General features: G+C 40.4%; 1 protein-coding gene across 1 annotated transcript in view; it reads right to left on the bottom strand.

The window, feature by feature from the left end:
- The window catches only part of TRPC7 (transient receptor potential cation channel subfamily C member 7), a 65980-nt gene that overhangs the window by 26678 nt on the left and 19601 nt on the right, over positions 1–19701 (bottom strand). The window contains exons 2-3 of the mRNA XM_069028881.1: positions 18733–18915; positions 4320–4484 (exon numbers count right to left, since the gene is read on the bottom strand). Of these exons, the coding sequence (XP_068884982.1) occupies positions 4320–4484; positions 18733–18915 (348 nt within the window). The remainder of the gene's footprint in view (positions 1–4319; positions 4485–18732; positions 18916–19701) is intronic.

Below are 19701 nucleotides of genomic sequence, written 5' to 3'. Positions count from 1 at the left end.
TTTATGCTTTGTAGTAGAAGTTACAATTCCAGTACTGATGGGATGATGGGATAGGCCTGAAAAATGTCCCACACAGTAATAATCTCATATGTTTTCCTCCTGTGACCTGAGAGAGTTCAGATTGCAAGAGTAAAGTGGAAAAACAGCCATGGATCCTTAACAAGAAGTTTTTAAGAAAGTGGATTTTCAATCTGTATGAGACTCATTTCTACCCTGAATTCACTGAAAGAGAAAAATTTAATCTACCTATTGAATCATGAATCCTCTCCAGATAATGAGAATTTTTCTGCTGTCTATAGAAATGTAAAAAAAGAAAGACCTTCCTTAGATTAAAGTAGCATAGTCTCAGTTATGAGAGAAATAATCCCGTGTATTACAGAACGAAATGAATTCTATGGGTAATTTCACTTACTTCTCTCATGATTAAACAGAAATTTGTATTTAGTTAGTGTTACATCAGCCTTTTGTCCCATTTATTACTGCAGAAAGTTTACAATTATTTTCTTGAGCTGAAGCTTTTTCATATCTTCTCAGAAATCTGATTTTTAAGTAAGAGCTACAGAAGATGTTGACTAAAATATCCTGTAAAAAATGAATGAAGTGTCAATTCCTCCAGCTAGTCTACACTTTCTGACTAAAAGATTTTTCAAACAACATGATACATTTAAACTCAAGGTGTGTAACTGCATGAGGGTATCAATTTTTTTATTTTTTAGAAAATAAAAATACCACTTTCATCAAGCCAGGATTGCAGGGTAGTGTCTGGCTGTTACTGCTAATATAGAAACACTAACAGTGGATGAATACAAAGGTTCATTCTGAAGAGAATAGATCAGTGCATTACTTTAGTATCCTGTCTCTATGATAGGAAAATAATGAAGCACACAGACATGTCAGAACAAAAATATATAGTGTGATATCATTACAAAATTTTGCAAATGCTCAGGCAGGAACAAAAAAGGATAGAAACATCATAAAGAAAAAAATCTATTACTGTGCTCTGTGCTATGCTCGCAGCAGAAGCATGAAGGATACTGTTGTAGTGATTTCATGTATTTCAGGGTAAGAAGGTACAGATACAGCTTAGGCAGAGTGAGCCATTAAAGTTCCAGTGCTTAAACAATGCAGAGTCTGTTGCAGTGGGAGCTGCAGTCCACAGTCCCCAGCATGGTTACAGGAAAATGAGAGAACAACCATTGAGGGCTGTGTATGAACGATCTCTGGGTTGCAAAGTTTGGACGTGCACATCAACCAACCCGAGAAGAAAACACATCTTGAAGCTCTACAGACAATCCAAACAGTCCCTCTTGCTCTTGTCATTACATTTTTGGGCAACAGACTGTGCAATTTTTCTATCCAATCTCTTTTCTCTTTTGATCACCAACGAAAAAAAATTTCGGAGACCGACATATAAAGCAATAGTTTATTGCAGATTCATGGCCTCCAGGAGATGGATGAGTGGGCACGGATATTTCAGGATAGGATAGGCTTAAACTTCATGGATCGTGTCAACAGTCTGTGCATCCAGAAATGAATGAATGACTGACTGCCAGTAAAACTGGTTCTAATACAGGCAGCTCTGTGCAACTGACTGGAAAAGAATATATAAGCTTGAGGTGCAAACTCCAGGCAATACTATGTACCAAATTTTTGTGGGTAGTATTTGGTATGGTACATTCTAACCTCACAGAGCTTTATTAAAGAAAATTTTCTCTTGGGGAGGATAGGCTTCAAAGTATGTTCCTAGCTAAGATACATCAGTATCTTTGAAGTAATTTTGAATATGAATTCCTTTACTATCCTATGTGAAACTGCAGAATGTGATCATCATAAGAATATGACACACAGTAGTGTTGATTGGACAGCTCCTATTGCAATATTTCACATTAGAAATTTCCTCCATTTTTATCACTGCCTTGGTCAAGAAATGAGTCCCTGACTCATGCCTGGGCACCTGTGTGTCTTGTAAGACAGGCCTGATTTAAGTTAAATATCATAGCTGGTTGTTGCTATGGAAAAAATATTTCATTGCCCCGTTGTGTAATATCAATATTGCTTCCATCAGTAAAAACCAAATAAAACATTCATAAAGTTGACCAGGACAAAACTGGACTGCTCAGAGTGGAAACGCTGCCTATGTAGAATTTTCTGCAGTAACACTGTGAGAGGACAGAAGGCTCTTGGATCAACCTGCAGCCCTTGAAACTGAGGCCAGTGATTTTGGGTAAGTTACAAATTTGTGGGGGAAAAATGCATTTGTTATTCAGTTATTTCTATCACAGACCCCAATCAAAAATCAAGACTACATTGTTCTGATCAAGGCAAATCAGTGCATTAAAAGACAATACCTGCCTGAAAGAAATTTCAATTGGACTTTGTGCTAGAGGATTACATGTGGTTTTTCACAGTCTAAAGTGGGGTGAAAAGAAAGGAACATTGAAAAATGAGAATGCATAAAGGTTTAGTGTAATGAAATCAAAGCTGATGAAAAGTTAAGTATCCTCCCCCTCCCCCCTTTTTAAATTTCAATACATCTACTTCAAGAAATTAAAACCAAGTAACTTTCTCAATAATTTCTTACTTCTGCTGTAAAACTGTTTTAGTTTTTTTTTTTTTTTTTGGGGGGGGGGGGGTTGCCTCAGTTTCTTTCCCCTTAGTTTTTATGCTTTTCTTTTAAATTGTCTGCTTTTTTCTAGTCTAATTGTTCTTCCTACCTATTGCTATATTCAAATGTGGCCTCTGTAATTCTGAGACTGCGCCACAAACATTGCTCTTGGATGGCGTGCCAACTCCCAACACGTTCAACAGAGGTGAAGGAAATTAAACAGCTTCATAAATCCCTGCTAGACTGGGGTCTGACATGAGGGAATCAAGGTGGTAATTCCACACAGTCATTCCCTCTATGATCCAACCAAAAGCACCTGCAGCACAGCCTGGCTTTCACATGCACTTCTCTGTGAGCACCTCTGGAGTCCTGTCTGGTGCCCATGGAAGATGAGGGGCTCTGTGTTGTTACAGACCTCGAGGAGATGAAGTTACATCCTCATATACTCTAACACCAAGTACTCCTCTTGGAGCTATTTTGGAGGAGACCAAGGCTCGAGCGTGTTTTATTATCTCAGACATACTGAAGGACTGTTTTTCTGATTGTATTAATGTATGTTTCAAATTATAATCTCTCCTCAATACTAATTGATGGATCTATAACTACTTGGGTTTGATAAATTTAGAAGGGATTCCTCACTGATTTTTAGAGGAAATGGGAGAAGATACTTGCAAGACTGAACACTGTACAAAATCACCAGGGGTGATTTTGATCAAATTTGAGTACCTGTGATAAGCTTCCTGCAGAAGACATCTACCTTGGAAGGGATGATGTTGCTGGCTATTGCTGAATGTGAAATGATCTTTTCCCCTGCCACCCCTTTTACTGTGGCAAGAGCAGTGACAAAACTGTTTATCAGTCAGCCACATACCTATTTATCTCCCCTTGTCTGAGCAGACTCTTTCAGGATGAACCCTCTACAATATCATACCACAAACAACTCGAGATTTTACCCAGGCTAATGGTTGGCTCTGGTCCTTTGCCCTTTAGGTCTCAACAAATTCTCCTCCTCCATCTGATCTATATTTAGGTATACAGCAGTATTCCAAGTTTCATCATCTTTTCCCTCAAAACCATAAATATTTTATGATTAAGTCTAGTCTTTGCTGCAACACTAAGAAGTTTCCTGGGGCTTGCCAGAGTATCAGGCCCACGTGTCATAATAATGCTCCACTAACTGAAACCACAATAATGCTCCACTAATTAAAACCACAATAATGCTCCACTAATTAAAACCACAATAAAGCTCCACTTATTAAAACCACAAGCTCAGAAAGAAGGAGGAGAGGTAACAAAGGAGCCATGAAGAAGGGAGGAACCCACAATAAAAAGTGCATGAAAGGAACAAGAGTTTATCAGAGTTAACTAAAGAATCTTGCCTTTAGTTATTTCCAGTTTTGGTGGCTCTTCTGTTCTTGCTTCACTCCACTCCCATGTTGTTATCTCCTATAAATTTCTTGTTCCTTTCTTGTCACCCACTCTTCACCCTCTTTCCCCACCACCCCACTTTTTTCCCTGTCAAGATGAATCCCAAACCATGCCAGTTTGTTCCATTTGTGCCTGTCAAGTGACACCTCAAGCTTGCTCTCCCCCGGGGCAATACTAGAGGGTGCCATTAATCATTTCCCAACAGCATTATGGAAAACTCTGGGGCTTCATTCCAGGCCCTGGGTAGAAATGCCCACAGACCCCATGCACCATCAGGAGTTTGTACCTTGCTGCAGGGAGCAATCCAGTAGGCTATGGCAAGGAAGGGCAGGCCGATGGAGACTCCAAAGACAGCCAAGAACTTCACAGCTATGGATTGCTGCCTTAAGCCTGAGAGGTTTTCATACCACATGGTGAGCAATTGCTGCTGGCAGTTGGGGTGAGCAACAAACTGTGAGAAAAGCAGAAATAGAGACATCAGTAGCATTGTCTAAGGAGGATGAGATTTCAGGGAATAACCTTCTGAACTTGCCCATGGAAGGTGACAGGTCGTGTCTTTGTTGTCCAACAAACAAACAGAAAACTGCAAAGCAGGCACACAAGACCCCCAGGTACTGGCAGAATGTGCATCACTTCTGCTCCTTGTCTTCCCTAGGGTAGAGCTACCTTTATGTGATTAAAAAGCAGAATGTCAGAGCCAAACCCCAAGATCCATGTGGTCAGCACTGACAAAATGCCTCTGAGCAAGTTACCTCTTGGGGTAAGACAGTCTACCTGGGATTCAGAAAAGACACAGATGTACTTGAAAGTCAAGCTGAAAAACACCATGATGACTTTGCTAGAGACAGAGGCCCTTGACACAGCAGCTTAACAAGGCACTAATATTATAGTGTTCTATTCACTGTGTAAAGACCAAAAGGGAGCCATTCTGCAGGGCTCTCCTGCAAATTATGAGATCTGGCTGGTATTTTGCTACTTTAAATGCTTTATCTCAGAGTACCTTTCAAAATATGACAGCTCATTCTTTACTGATTGGACAAAAAGACAAATTCAAAAGCAGAAGGAAAAGCTGTGGTGCTCTGGTACAGAAAGTACCTGTTTTGTACCCTGTAACTGAGACTCTTCTGCAGTTTACTGTTCAGAGGTAAAAAAAAGAGATAAAAGGAAAGGCGAGCAGCAGAGAAGTGAAAAGGGCAATTTCTTAATGGCAAAATTACAGCACCACCAGATCCCACCTGACGGTTTTATAACAAAAGATTAAACTTCTTTATTTCATATTGTTCTTTGAGGTGATTGAATTTAGAATGTGGCTACCTTTAATCACAAAGAAGGATAATTAAAAGGCAAAATAACAGAAAGAAAACATGAAAAATAAATATGTTGCTGATGCAGTTAATTGCATTAGCAGAACTGAGGGTTTCATTTATTAGCTCAGTGGCTGAATGAATGATCCTAGGAGGGAAATGTAAAATGCTCTACCATTTCAATGAGCAGAACTTTCTGGAGGTGAAGGGGAGGATGAAGGGGGTCAAGAAAAAAAGAGAGGAGGAAAGCAGAGGCTGCTGGAGCTTGGTGGCCCCTGCTGCCCTGCCTGCCTGGACATGGACCAGGTCTGGCAGCCTCTCCTTGCCCTGGATCAGCCCTTTAAGCTGAAAGATTTCAGCCGTTGTCTGTAGTTTTCTTGGGACTGAAAAGCAGAGAAAATGCTAACTCTGCTTTCATCTTCACTATCTGTGAAGCATGATCGAATGGGGAACTTAATGGACTCTTTTTGAGATGTTTGCATAACAAAACTGTTACTGTTCAGAAGGAAATACAGTTGCACAGTAATTAGGATTGCTGTGGAATAGCACTTTTCCTTCATTAAAAGCACATTAGCAGATGTTTAAAATGTGCTTTTGAGATGAATTTGGCTTTTCTCAAAAAGAAAAAAAGAAAATGAGACTTTACCCCTTCCACTGAATAAATCAATCAGATCAAAGTAATTTGTAGGTACTTTTAACCTCCTTTGTCTTCAGAATTTTTTCCTGGAAATATTAGCATTTTAATATGCTTTCTTTTAAGCTGCTTTCAAAAAAAAGCAAGCTTTTAAAAAATATAATTATAAATCATGAGTCCTAGTCCTTCTGAGCATTTAAAGTTTGAGGTGATGACAGCAGTATTACATGGAGGCATTTCCTAATGCCCAGTGTTTATGTTTGTTCTAATGCTGCTTGGGCTTGTTATCTTTCTGGCAAATCAACAGAAAAACCAAGTGGAAGGAAGCTTGGTAGAGAATTGATCCCTTTTCCAAATTTTATTTTCAGATATCATGAATTCAACAACAATTGTAGAGGCTCATGGAAAGGGAAATTACACTGGTGAATGTGCAGACTTCTGGGATGAAGGGCCCAAGCAACATCCAGACTTCCTCCTCCTCTTGCAATTGTTCACTGCATTATGAGAATTGATTCAAACAAAGAAATTCAGTTGTCCTTGGCAATGAGACAGTCAAAGACTTCTGGTTGGCATTTCAGAGACTTCATCAGACATTTTAATCTGTCCATTTTTTCACTTTGTCTGGGAACAGCTACAATGAAAATACAAATATAGGAAAATTGAGAAGGAATTGCCATAAAACTCAGTTCAGTGGAACAGTTTATTTTGTACAAGGCAATAAAGACGGGTGGAGTGGCATAGAGCCTCGATGGTGTTCATCTTACTCTGATTATTACAAAAATGAGGGGAAAATAAGTTAAGGATCAGAAAGATCAGTGCATGAATGAGTTTTGAACTGTTATTTGCTGATAGCAAGCAGTACAGTTTTCATTGTTTTCTCTATCAGACATTAATGAAACACACAGTGACCCTTGGGCACTGCCAGCCCTCTCTCTATCAACATTTCAGAAACTCATCTTAGATCTCCTCAGAGATCTTACAGAGCCATTTAACTTTCTCTGTCCCCTGGGAATGGGCACTGACACCAAGTTAAAGATTACACTAATGCTTTGCTTAGTGACTTAGGCACGGAGAAGAACAGAGCTTGAGACAAAAGCTTCAAGGCAGAATGCTTCAAAGCATTATGACAAATGGTGATGTGTGATATTGAATTTCAGAGGACTGAATGCTGCAGTGCTTTTTCAATGTTCCCATTAAATGCTATTTTCCTTTCTTCAGTGCCGGAAAATGAGGCGAGGAGGCTTTTAGGGACAAACTGTGGATGCTCCTGTGCTGCAGACAAGAAAGAGTGGTGTGACCAGGGCTGTGCAGAAGGGCAGGATATCTCTGATTGAAATGGAAGCACTGGCAGTGGAGGGGATTGCCTGGCTCCAAAACCAGCCACTTAAAAGCATTGAGTGCTTTATCTCCTGGGCAGAGGCAGTAAGGTAATGCATCAGGACCTGCGAGCTAAAGCAAAATGTTTTCCAGTGCTTGTGCATTCAGAAACCACGGTGGGAGCTTTTCTGGTCCCATGGCCCTGGGATCCCAGTAGATGGCAGTGCTTTTTGCTGGTACCGTGCATACCTTTTCATATAAGAAGGAAACTGTACTTCCCTCCAGCCAATCAGTCACCCAGCTTTTTAAGTTAAAAAAAGGCTAAAATAATTATAATAAAATCACACATCAATCAGCTCAAATAATGAAGCTGCCAAAGCAGCATTTTTGAGAAGCAGTGAAAGACTCAGGAAAGTATTGACAGCTCCAAAAGCCCCTGTCCTTTGCTACAGGGGATTAAATGAGAGAGATTAGTATTTGTCTGGAATATGGGAAAAAGTTCCTCAAAGACTTCAGTGGGAAGTGAAAGGACCTAAAGAAACAGTTTTACATATAGGAATAAAGAGGGTGTTTCAGAGATCACTGTGGATACCACATTGAGTGATAACTTCTCCACGTTTCTATCTAATTCGATGTGTGGCAGCTCTTTCTGGTAGCTCAGCGTGTATATGCATTGTGGGGAAACACTTTCCAGCCCTTACAACAGAATGAAAGTCTTTTCCTCAGCATAGTTGTTCAAAACAGGAGTTTCAGTCCACAGATGATAAAGTACCTTTATATTTCTGTAAACATATAGAAAGTTACTTCTGATAGAAAACACTGTAATAGAGAGACTTTTATTTCTTATTTTCTACTATATTGAACAGAGAAAGAGCCTGTAATGAGGGAGGGGAGGGGAGGGGAGGGGAGGGGAGGGGAGGGGAGGGGAGGGGAGGGGAGGGGAGGGGAGGGGAGGGGAGGGGAGGGGAGGGGAGGGGAGGGCGGATAAAAATCTCTGTCTTGGACAGAAAAATGGTGTCAGCAGAAATAAGGAAACTTATGGCAAGACAGCTAAAAGACAGAGGTCAGCCTCAGATCATTGGAATTAATCGGGCAGAAAGAAACCAGTCTCTCTTTTATTACTGTAATAATTCTGTTTCCCTTAAAAGTACAGGCAAAAGAATTAACCACCCAGACAGGATCATCTCACTTTTCTAATGTACCCTACACAGAATAGCCAGGAGCTGTGGTAGGAAGGAAAAACTGGTCAGTGAAGCAGTGAAAGCAGTTTAAAACCCTGCATATCAGAGCTAACAACATGAACCTGTGACTGTAGAGTCCTGAGGTGCTCCTGTCATGTTCTCTCAGCTTGTCCCTTCTTGTCAGCCTTATGGCAAACCTCAGTGTGTTTAATCACTGAGTGTGAGCTAAAATGGAGCTGCATAAACAGACTTTCAGTAGAACACTGGGGATGTCAAGAGACATTGGCAAGGGCAGGGATGAGCAATTTCTCTTTCCATCATGTAGCTGTGTTCATGTCCTTGGAACAACCTTTCTGGGTTCATTATTAAGCATTTATCTTTTGATGTAGCTCTTTGCTTCTGCAAACCTACATTTATTAACACATTTTAGGCTGCAGCACCTGCTCACAGGAACCCTGGGCTGGGTGTGTAAGGCTTCAAATGCCAGAGATCTGAGGGAAAATGCTGACTCAAATGAGTCATCCAAAGGGTTTCAATTGTCACCTCCTGCCTCTAAATTACAAGTGAAAAAGAAAGGGACAGCAAATGGGTTGCATACATGGCTTTTCCCATTTTGCCAGCATCCCTGCCCATGGCAGGAGGGTTGGACCTGGGTGATCTTTAAGGTCCCTTCCAACCCAAACCATTCTGTGATTCTGTGTTGCCAGGAACAGAGGAGCAGTGCTCCTTCAGGGATCTACACATTGGAAAAACCAGGTGGGATCTGAACCCCACACACTGTGTGCTCTGGAAAGTTAAAAGTACATCAGAATTATCATGAAGATTTCCTGACACCTCACAGACAAACACAGCCTCAGCTGAGTGAGCTTGCTGTGCTTGTGTTCCCAGCAGGACCAAAGCCAGTGCTGGTGTGGAAAGGTGAGTTGGGGTTTCCTTGGCAGCTTTGCTGTGCTTGAGCAAAACCAGAGGGAGGGAGGGAGGGAGGGAGGGAAAGCTGAGCTTGCTGCATAGGCAGTGCCGTGTTCCTCCTAGCAAAGCACTCACCAAACGAGAAATGAAATCATCCTTTTTCAGCAGGTTGCTGAAGGCGGTGGGAGTATCAGCAAACATTGGCAGGGGTGGAAAAAACTCAGGGAAAGGTCAAAGCAGGATATTACTGCTCTTCCCCTGAAGGGTGAAAAATACACTGCCATTTCACCAAAGAGGATCAGATGAATTAAGGGGTATACATAAGCCCACAGGCAAATGACAGGGGAAAAAAATCAATGAATGTATTAAAACAAAACATAATTTCTTTGCTTTTTTAACACTTTTCCCTTTTGAAGATTCTTTTGATATTTTAAGCATTTTTAAGACTTGAAGCCTAAATAAAGGGTCTGCATTTATACTGAATAAAATACTTTTCTTTGACTGAAAGATACATTTTTGGACACTGGAGGAAACGTGGAAAATGCGTCAAAATATTTTTTTTATCCAGTAAAAGACCCATTGCAGAATCATTTCACCTGATGCAGAGCAGAAGATGAGACAGCTCAGGGGGAATTACTGAAGTTTGCTGGAAAACACACAGTGCAGGGAAAGACCAGCACAAGCAGAAGCCTTTTCTTATCTCCACGTTGTACTCTGCTCTGTGAACCTCCAAGTGAACAAAGAGCCCTTTGTTTTGTAGAAACTATTCTGAGACCTTAGCAGAAGCAGGTGGGGTATTCTATGTGATTCCATGGATTTATTTCATGCTCTGGAATGTGAAAAAATATTCGCCTTTAGCAAATGCTTGTGCTGTTAAATTCTGATAGGTGAAGTTGTCAGAGGGTAAATATGGCTGGAACTTGGTTCCCTCTTTGCTGTTGTGGCTGCAAGAGAGGCAAATAAAACTGCAGAAAGTTTAAGAAATAAAGAAAAGTACATGCCCTACTGTTAATGAATTAAAAATACTAAGTAAAGTTCAATTCCAAAGACCCATGCTGTGACACCAGGACCTTTTCACAAAAGAGACTTGCTCTAATTATATTTAAATTCTATCCATAGCTACAGGCCCAGTTTTAAAAACACTTTGCACCAGACTAACCTTGTAAGAGAGAGTAAAAGCAGGTCCAAATTCCTTTGTCCAGATGCAAAAGTAAGATTTTCATGGACGAAAGAAAATTCAACTGATCAAGACTCGTTTCAATGGGATCTGACCACGGCACAAAAGGAAACACTACGTGACAAAAGATATATATCTGAGATATTGCTGCAGACACCCAGAGAATAAGGAAATGTCCCTGCCCTGAGGATTGCTGCAGCTTTCCGTCTGTCCCTGGGGTTCATTTGACTGTCTAATGGCAGCACACAAATATTCATGAGGATCTTGCTCATCCTGCAGATGAGCTTTGTGACAGGCTTGGTGAATAGTCAGACCTGCTATCTGGAGTCTAACTTCAGTGGTTTTAAACCTGCAGCAAAGGGAAGAGGTTTATATTTGTAAGCAGGGCCCAGATGAGCCAGAATTATCAGGAAAAAAAGCCCCAACTAATTGTGCAACTTCAGACTCTGAGTTACTTTTAAGATGTAAGCCCACAAGTATTTAGTATTGTTCTAGTAATTAATTGCACCTTTCACAAAACCTTTCACATTGTTTCCTTCTGAACCAAAATCTTTCTTGTTAGAGCCATTTGGCAGAGGGCAAATACATCAATTCCTAGGATACTCACACCTTCCCCAGTTTTATTAAAATCCAATACCTGGATCCATTTGCTGGTTGATCTGAGTTACCCAGTACAAAATTATAATTTTGAACAGTTGAAACCTTCACATAGCTCCAGCTTACAAGCACATCTCCTTCCTGTGACTCATTCTGCTCTATAAAAACAAGAGTGTTTGGGGCAGATCTGCTCCCTGCTAAATCAGTGAGTACGTTAGCAGGACTGGGATCTCACTTGGCAAAGGTGACAAAGGACAGAAGCAGGGCAGTGAAGATCATCCCGGTGCTTGTGTGATTGTCCCAAAGCCCCCGTGTGGCTCAGCTCCTTGAAGGCCATGGCACGATCCTGGCAGGATGAGCAACGTGGGTAGAAACAGGCTTTGAGCACACACCATTTAAAACCCAATAAAAACAAATTAGTCTAATAGAAGACAAAAATGATGGGGTAAATAAAACTGCCAAGACCATTGCAAATGCAATTTGCCCATTGACACTAATGCTTTTCAGTGCTGACTGGAAAAGCAAAATTAATAATAATAGTGGAAGAGACTTTTGTTGTTCTCCTGTTAATTTTGTAGCATATGAAATGAAAACGTAAGCCTGATATATTTGAGGTGTGTAACTAGAAAATGTAGAGTTTACACAAATTCTTTGGTTCAGTTTAAGCCTTGTTTTGCCTTCAGTTTCTTTATAATTTGACTTTTCTGAGACAAAGATAGGACTTTTTTGGGCTCAGCATTCTTCTCTAGGGTAGGGAATAAGGCGGTTGGCTCTTTGGAAAACATCAGTTTCTTGTTCTAGTGGGCTGCATGTTTGCTGAAGAGATTTATTGTTACTGTCTGATTTCTCCTCTTTTTACATATATGAATAAATCTTATCATTGAATTATTTATCTGAAAACAAGAAACTGAACTGCAAGTCCCAGCCTTTAACATTCCAGAATTTTCATATCTGTGCAAAATCAAAACCACTTGAAAATCCTTATTATTGAATTATTCATCTGAAAACATGCCATAGTAAAAAACTACCAAGCAACAGTGTCCCTTTGGTATCTCAAAAAACAGCCACAGAGGGCACAGAAGAAGAGATTTAAAACGCCATAGCCTCTTCCTCCCCCAGGAGAGCCAGGAACTATTTTCCCTTGACCATATGGTGAAGAAACTGGGCTGGTGCTCGAGTTCAGCTGCCTCTAGTGTAGATGGATTTATTCCCAGCAGGGCTGGTGGGGAGACAGACTCGCCCATAGGATGAGACTCCTCTCTCCATCAGGTATAGAGTCCCAAAAATATGCTCAAATGCAGACATCTGCAGGAGTGTGACAAGAAGCTCATGCAGGAGAGCCTCACCCTGGGACAGTATTCATGCAGGTCCACATTTAAATATCACTTGGGAAAAGACCCTCAATAACTTAAAATACTGATTTATTTATATTTACTTTAAGGGTTCTATTCATCCATATCTGACTTTTCATCCCAAATGCACCTTTACAGATCTATTGCCTGTGGGGAAATAGGCAAAGTCAAAATTGAAGTCACGTAAGGTCAGATTTGTAGCAAACCATATCAATTGCTCTTTCCTGTGGGAATTTTATTATTAATAAAGGTAATTTTAGTCCTTTCATATGTGAGGTACATCCATGCAATGATTTTGATGTGTTCCTCTGCTCACTTGTCTGTATCTTGATGGACATTTAAGACCGTGACACTCTGCAAATGAAAATAATTGTCTGCATATTACAGTAAATTTGGAATATTGCAAACAATATTCAGGATGGAGAAATGATTCATTGAAACCTTAAGAGGATGGATGTATGGGCAGGAAATAACAAAATGAGATTCGTCAAAGAAAAGAAATTAAAACATCTGGGAAAAAGGAAATAATCAGAGTCACAGATTTCAGTGGGAGGAAGGAACCTTGCTAATGAAATACTCAGATATAGAAATGCATTCTGTGGGGAAGGGAAGTAACTCCTTCCCTTTCCAATCTCTGTCAAAACATCTGCAACATGCAATTAAAAGTGTAAAAAGAAAAATTACATGGATAAGAGTCCAGAATGACTACAGTGTTTCCACTGTTCACTTAGATATTAAATTACATTTTACAGTATTCACTGGCTCTCCCCTGATGGAAACAAGAGATACTTTTCTTCCCACCACCACTGTCCAAGACATCAATGACTTCACAAGGCCTCAGTTAAATATTCCTGAAACTAAAATGTGGAAAAAAAAATTAACGAGGGATTGCAGGAACAAAAATGCAACTTCCTGAAAGCCCTTTTGATTGAGGAGTTCTCCTCCTTGAGGCTTCTCATTTGGTGGTAAAACATAGCCCTGTCCTGTTCCAAGCTGTATCTGTGCATGTTACAACCACTGGGGTGCTGAAAGATCAATGTTCATCCTATGAGAAATTCCTAAACTAAAGTTGTGAATCTGAATAATTTCATTTGTGTTACCAAAATCTAGTTTTCCATTGGTGTTAAGGCTGGTGTGCAGGCTGTGGGCAGTGCCCTGGTGTGCCCTCTCCCCTTTCCCCTGCAGCAGTCCCTCCCCAGGGCACTCCCCACAGGATTCTGCAGGATAACTGCAAATTGAGAGCACTCAGATGTCACCCACCATGGCACGTGGCACAGATACACTCCTTGCTCTCCGAGGGGAGAAGTGTCAGAACTTCTTGTCAGTTTTGAGTTTCTCCTGCTCTCTGTTCTCCACCTTATTTTCCTGTGCTTCCCATGCAAAACCCAAGCTTTCCCAGGTAACCCTCTACAGGAGCTGTCCCCCAGCCTGTGGCTGGGACAGTGTCTGTCACTGCATGTTTTGGGGTCAAAACTCTCTCTTCAGCACAGGCAGGGCTGGTTCTTTTGCCCATTCAGGGACTAACCTTCTCCAGCTCCCACTCAGGATGTCTTATGCCCTCAAGTATCAGAGTCGTGTGACCAACGCAGTGAAAAGTTATAATCTAATGCAGCCACGAGTACTCTGTTCAGAGCATCCTCCATATGTTAATTATTAATAATACAGTTATGAAAAAAGTTCCTGTTCCAGCTCTCTCTTAAATAGGATTTACACAGCCATCTGGTGTTCTGTTTAAAATTTTTTTTTTTCAACCCAATTTGTGTGTCTTACTGTTAATTAAATTAAAACTCATGAAAGAGAAAGGTGCTCTGGCTTTATAGTGGTTATGAACGGAGCTGCTGAGAAGACAGAGGTGGGCACTCAACATTTGCAATTAAAAGAATAGAGCAATGATAATTCTGCCATTGGGAAAGAAGGAAAATGAATGTCACCTCCTACAGAGGAGCAACAGCTTTCCACCTAAAGGTAAATGTCAACACAAGTCCCCTGCCAACATTGAAGAGAAGCAAGAAAGGATCATATTGGTACAGACTAAAATGAGGATATAAAATATGAAGGCATCTGTGCAGCTGATACACAGCAGCAAAATGGTTTTGTTGTGAGACATCAAAACTTTAATTTTCTCATCATTGGCTGTCCAAAGGTATTTCCAACCTCTGCTTCTCAAAAGAAGAAATCATGTTCTGGCTTAATTAGAAATGAGTTCACACACAGAAAAAATGTGTGCTACTCTTACACTTCAAGTACCTGAGTGAAAACAAATTTGTTTGAATGTTTCAAGAAAAGAAAAAAAAATTATTATAAAAATTTCAGTCAAGAACACAGTAAGCTTTGAGATGTTGTAAACCTGCATGAGGAGCAGCTGAGGGTATCCATGGCCCACAGAGCTCATCATCCTCGGGATCAGAACTTCCACTAGGCAACTGAAGCCATTTCTGGTTATAATCCACCAACACCACCTGTTCCACCTTAATGCTGCTTTTTATTTTGCCACTTCTATGAGCAGCTGCTGGACTCCACAGTTTGCTCTCACCATGAGACTTCCCAGCCTGTGCTCCAGTGTCCAGGTTAACACCTGAACAGCCTAGCTGCAGCATCATCAGAGTGCTTGGCTGCTCTTCCTGCACCCAACCTCCCTGTCCCTGAGACCCTGCATGGCTGGAAGAGCAAGAAATCTCTTGATGGCTGAAGTGTGCAAGTGCAAAGCATCACTAAATAAACCAGGGGAGACAATGGTAAATTTGCAGCCATCCCATAGCATGGGATAAAAGTCTAGTTCTTGGAAAGAATCCAGGACTCAGTAAATGCTTAAGTGTTTGAAAATTGTTTGCTTTGCTCTTGACAAACTGTTCCCATTTTAATAATTTTCAGGGAATCAGTAAGACAGCTGATCTAAACAGAAAAATGCCTCTGGAAAACTTGAGCAGAGGACATTTGAGTGATTTTTTTCCGAAAATCCTGGGGTACAGAGTGATTATTTAGTTCTTTCAAAAAGTGGTAAGAATAACAGCAATACAGCATTTTTATAAACAACTTTGTAAACTACTGTAATTTTGGGTTACTCTTTGGTGCAAAATATGAAAAAGCAGAATTTCCTAATTCTTCAAATATCTTTTATAGAAAGTCCTTTAATTAGAGCCTTAAGCTTCTCACCATCATCTCATATGTGCTAGTAGCATGCTTTGCAAAAGGAAAAAAAGGAAAAAAAAGACCAACAAGTGAAGCCTGTAATTTTTGATGCTTTCTTGAATGACTTTACTCATCTCAAACTTTGTAAATTAGGAAAAAAGATACTGATCAATAAAGCTGTGTCCTTTCAGTTGACCAGAGAATTGCTTTTCTGAAGTTGAAAATGAATGAAGTTAACAGGGGACTTTAATGGGAAGCAAAGAAGGAAAAATGCAGAGACAGATCATTTAGGGCATGGACAAAAACCTGCTATAGGTACCAGTTACAGGTTTCCTGAGCAGGGGAGGTGTGAAGGCTTCAGCCCTGATGTGAACACGATTTTCCTTAGGCACTGTGGCTGCAGTGACTGCACTGTATGAGGACAGTGAAGGAACAAAGATATTTAAAAGAACAAGGGAGATTTTAAAAGATTATGCAAAGACCTGATGAAACTCTGTGCATACAATTGCTCTTCTGTCTGAGGGTGGGAGTCCTTGACATCTTTCCCAGACTCTGGAAATAAAAGCGTGATGAAATACAGACTGCATCAGCAGCTGTAAAAGTAAAATAATGGATATTAAATAATAATTTTCAATGTGTTTCATTGTTCTCTGCAATTTTTCATCAAAGAAAGCCTATTGTAGGCACTGAGTGTTAATATGGAAATGTGAATTAGGAAGCTAATGGTAGAAATAGATTTTTTTAAACATCAAATATTTCTTAAAATTTCACATGCAAGTGCAAATATTTAGTCTGCATATGAACTTAATGAAAAAATAACTCATAACCTCTTACTCCTTTTTTTGGATGGGGCTTTTTTTTTCAGACCGTTCTGAAGTCCCTAAAGTTGTCTTGTATAAAACTCCTGTGCAAGCAGGGTCATCCCAGAGCACACGGCACAGGATTATGTTTGGACAGTTCTTGAATATCCTCAGTGAGAGACTCCACACTCTCTCGGCAGTCTGTTCCAGTACTCGGTCACATGAACAGTAAAGAAATTCTTCCCATATCCAGGTGGAACTTCCTGGGCATCAGTTTCTGTGTGATGCCTCTTGTCCTGTTACCTGGAGCACTGAGCAGAGCCTGGTCCATCCTCTCGACACCTTCCCTGCAGACACTGATGGACATTGATGTGCTCTCCTCTCAGTTTTCTTTTCTCAGCTCTGAGCAGGTCCAGCTCCCTCAGCCTTTCCTCATAAGAGAGATGCTCTGGTCCCCTAATTACCTTTGTTCTCTGCTGGACCCATTACAGGAGCTGCACATCTCTCTCAGACTCAGGAGCCCAGGACTGGACATGGTCTAGTCATGATGAGCCATTAGCTTTGAAAAAGTGACTTGAAATTTACAGAATCTGTCCAAAAATTGGTCTGTTAAATATCCATAATCACCCTCCCTCTCACCTCTCTCAATTATAGGATTTCCTTAAAATGGAAATGGATTTCAAAGCACTGGATTTGTACACATAAACCTAAATATCTCTCAACTGAATAAAAAGCTTGCACCTGAAATGCATTGCCTCTTAAGGAAATAATTACTGTGTTACCATAACAATGTCTTTGTTCAGCAAGTGTGACCAAAACCAGTCTATTATCATGTCACTGCCAAAGCCCAAAGCCATTTAGATAAATGTGTCTGTCTCCCACAGATTCAAGATAGCTGCTAAGTACTCATCTTACACATAGACACACACCGGCTGCTGAAAAGATCGTGCTGAAAAGGGCTGACCTGAGAGTCATCACCAGACTGCTGAATGCTCATGGTCATATCCTGCAATTAGTTTAATGGTTATTATCAGTGTGCAACAAGTTGCTGTGATCCAGAAAGGATGCTCAGCTTTCCTTAGGAAGATATCCTATAAGGCATAGGAAGATATTTATACATGAAAAGATCAAGTGTACATGACCTCCCACGGGTGCTTTAGGTCAGCATTCATGCACTGTGAAAAGTTGTACATATAGACAGGATAAGAAGTGGGGGAATGTCCCTCTGGAACCAGGCAAGCCAGGATGGAAGTGCTCAGAGCAGCACAGCAGCTTCAGCTCATGGCCTTGGTATCGAGAGGAGGACACAAATATTTAGAAGGATAAGTGAGCAAAGCAGCACAGGAGAATCCACACGCTGAAAAGGCTCGAGGTTCTGACCAAGGTCCTTTGCAACTCAGAATGTTCCCTGATTCTGTGACTGATGATTCTCAGGCCATGGAGCACTGGGCACTGTTCCTTGATGAGGTACTATCTGTGTTGTTTAGATTAGTTCATTATCTGAAAGACCATCAGAGCAAGTTTGGCCTCCTGATACCAAAGCAACAGCTTCAACAACTAAACTTGACCCAGCTTGTTGAACATCTGACTAAGAGTGAAGTGAGATGTTCTGCTTGGTTTTGGTGATGGAACAAAGCTGATACACAACATCCTAGGAAAAAATATTTGGCTCCATACTACATGCTTCTGCATGAAAGCATTTAATTTCAAATATGTTTTAAGATTCTCTTTAATTAATGGCTTTCGTAGCAGGAAAGGACTTTCTCCAGCCAGCACAGCAGCACAGTCAAGAGGCAGAAGGAAGCAGGTGGTGGGTTTGGGAGGGGAAAGAGAGCAGATGTTAGCTTGAAAATTTGGAACACTCTTCGAGTCCCGTAGCAGGAGCCCAGTTTCCATCAATGCATATTGTAGGAGCAATTAGTTGGGACCACCCAGGCCTAGAATTTGCCAGAATAACATTTTCCGTTCACACAACACACTTCTGTAAGGCTGAATCATTGTTTTAAATACTTGTAGAAGAATTTATTTTTCACTTTGCAAATAACCTCCAAATTAAAAGATGTGAGAAAATGCAAATCAAGCCACAAGTTGCTAAAGTTCCAGGGATAGTCCTGGTCCCACTGAAATCTATCTTTTGTTTATTTTTCAGGTGACATCAATGAAGCATAATTAAATGTGACGACATATTCACCAGGGACCCAAAGGGAGTTCACATGTACAGGAAACTTACTTTAAGTTTCAAATAGTAAAGAAAATCAATAGAAGTAATAAAAAAGGTTGAGAGTGGACTGATTCTTACCTTTTTGACCTCATATTTAATAGCAAGTTTAATCCTGCTCAGACTTGGCCGGTGGTGCTCAGGGCACAAATGGATGTTCACATCTCCATTCAGAATAGCCTCCACTTCTTCAGTGTCTCTGCACAGGTCCAGCACCCCCACGACAAAGTCCTTGCATTGCATAGATAACTTCCGATAGTCATTCTGAGGGAGAGCAGAAAAAAAGGTCTTTATTTGTGCTGCAAACAGGCAAATGAAAAAAGAAGAGACAGCAATTGTGAGCAAGGTTACTTCTGCCTGGAAGACTAAGAAAGCATTTGATTCCACACAGCATGTTGATGGCTTTTCATGAAAGTACAGGAACTCCTCCAGACTTAATTAGCAATGTCTTTATCAGCAGCATAGTTTGCATGACAATAGAACAAGTTTTACAGAACAAGTAAATAATTTCTAGAGAAATTTTGATTTTAAGCAATTAGTTGATCTCTCCTCTCTGTGTGGCATATTTCTAAGAATGTAAAAATATGTCCAAAAAAAAGGTCCTGCTAACTGTATTAAAATAATACAGCAAATTTTTCAGTTTAGGTTCTTTCCTAGTAATTCTTTCTTTAATAACTTTCAAGAAGTTTCAGACTGGTACAACAAGCTGGAGCATCACACACAGATGTGTTCAAATGAATTATATAGTTGTAATACCAACTTCAGCCTCAAACCTTAGAATTTAGTTAACCATTCCCAAAAGAGCATCCAGATGATCATTGTCATAACACCTCTCCAAGAAATGGGACTTCAGAAACTCAACATTACTTCCTGTGAAATAATTTCACTTTGCAAACCCAAATTACACTTACAGGAAAAGAGATAGCCTATTGCTGACTTGACAGAGGGGTAGAAGAGCAATTTCCCTGCCTTAAATTAAATTGTGATTGATTTTCACATCCTGACACTTAAAAAACAAGGAAAGTGCCACCTGAGTAAATGTAATTTAGA

Source organism: Aphelocoma coerulescens, chromosome 13 (assembly GCF_041296385.1).
Source record: "Aphelocoma coerulescens isolate FSJ_1873_10779 chromosome 13, UR_Acoe_1.0, whole genome shotgun sequence".
NCBI classification, from domain to species: domain Eukaryota; kingdom Metazoa; phylum Chordata; class Aves; order Passeriformes; family Corvidae; genus Aphelocoma; species Aphelocoma coerulescens.
This window is presented reverse-complemented; position numbering and strand designations above follow the sequence as displayed.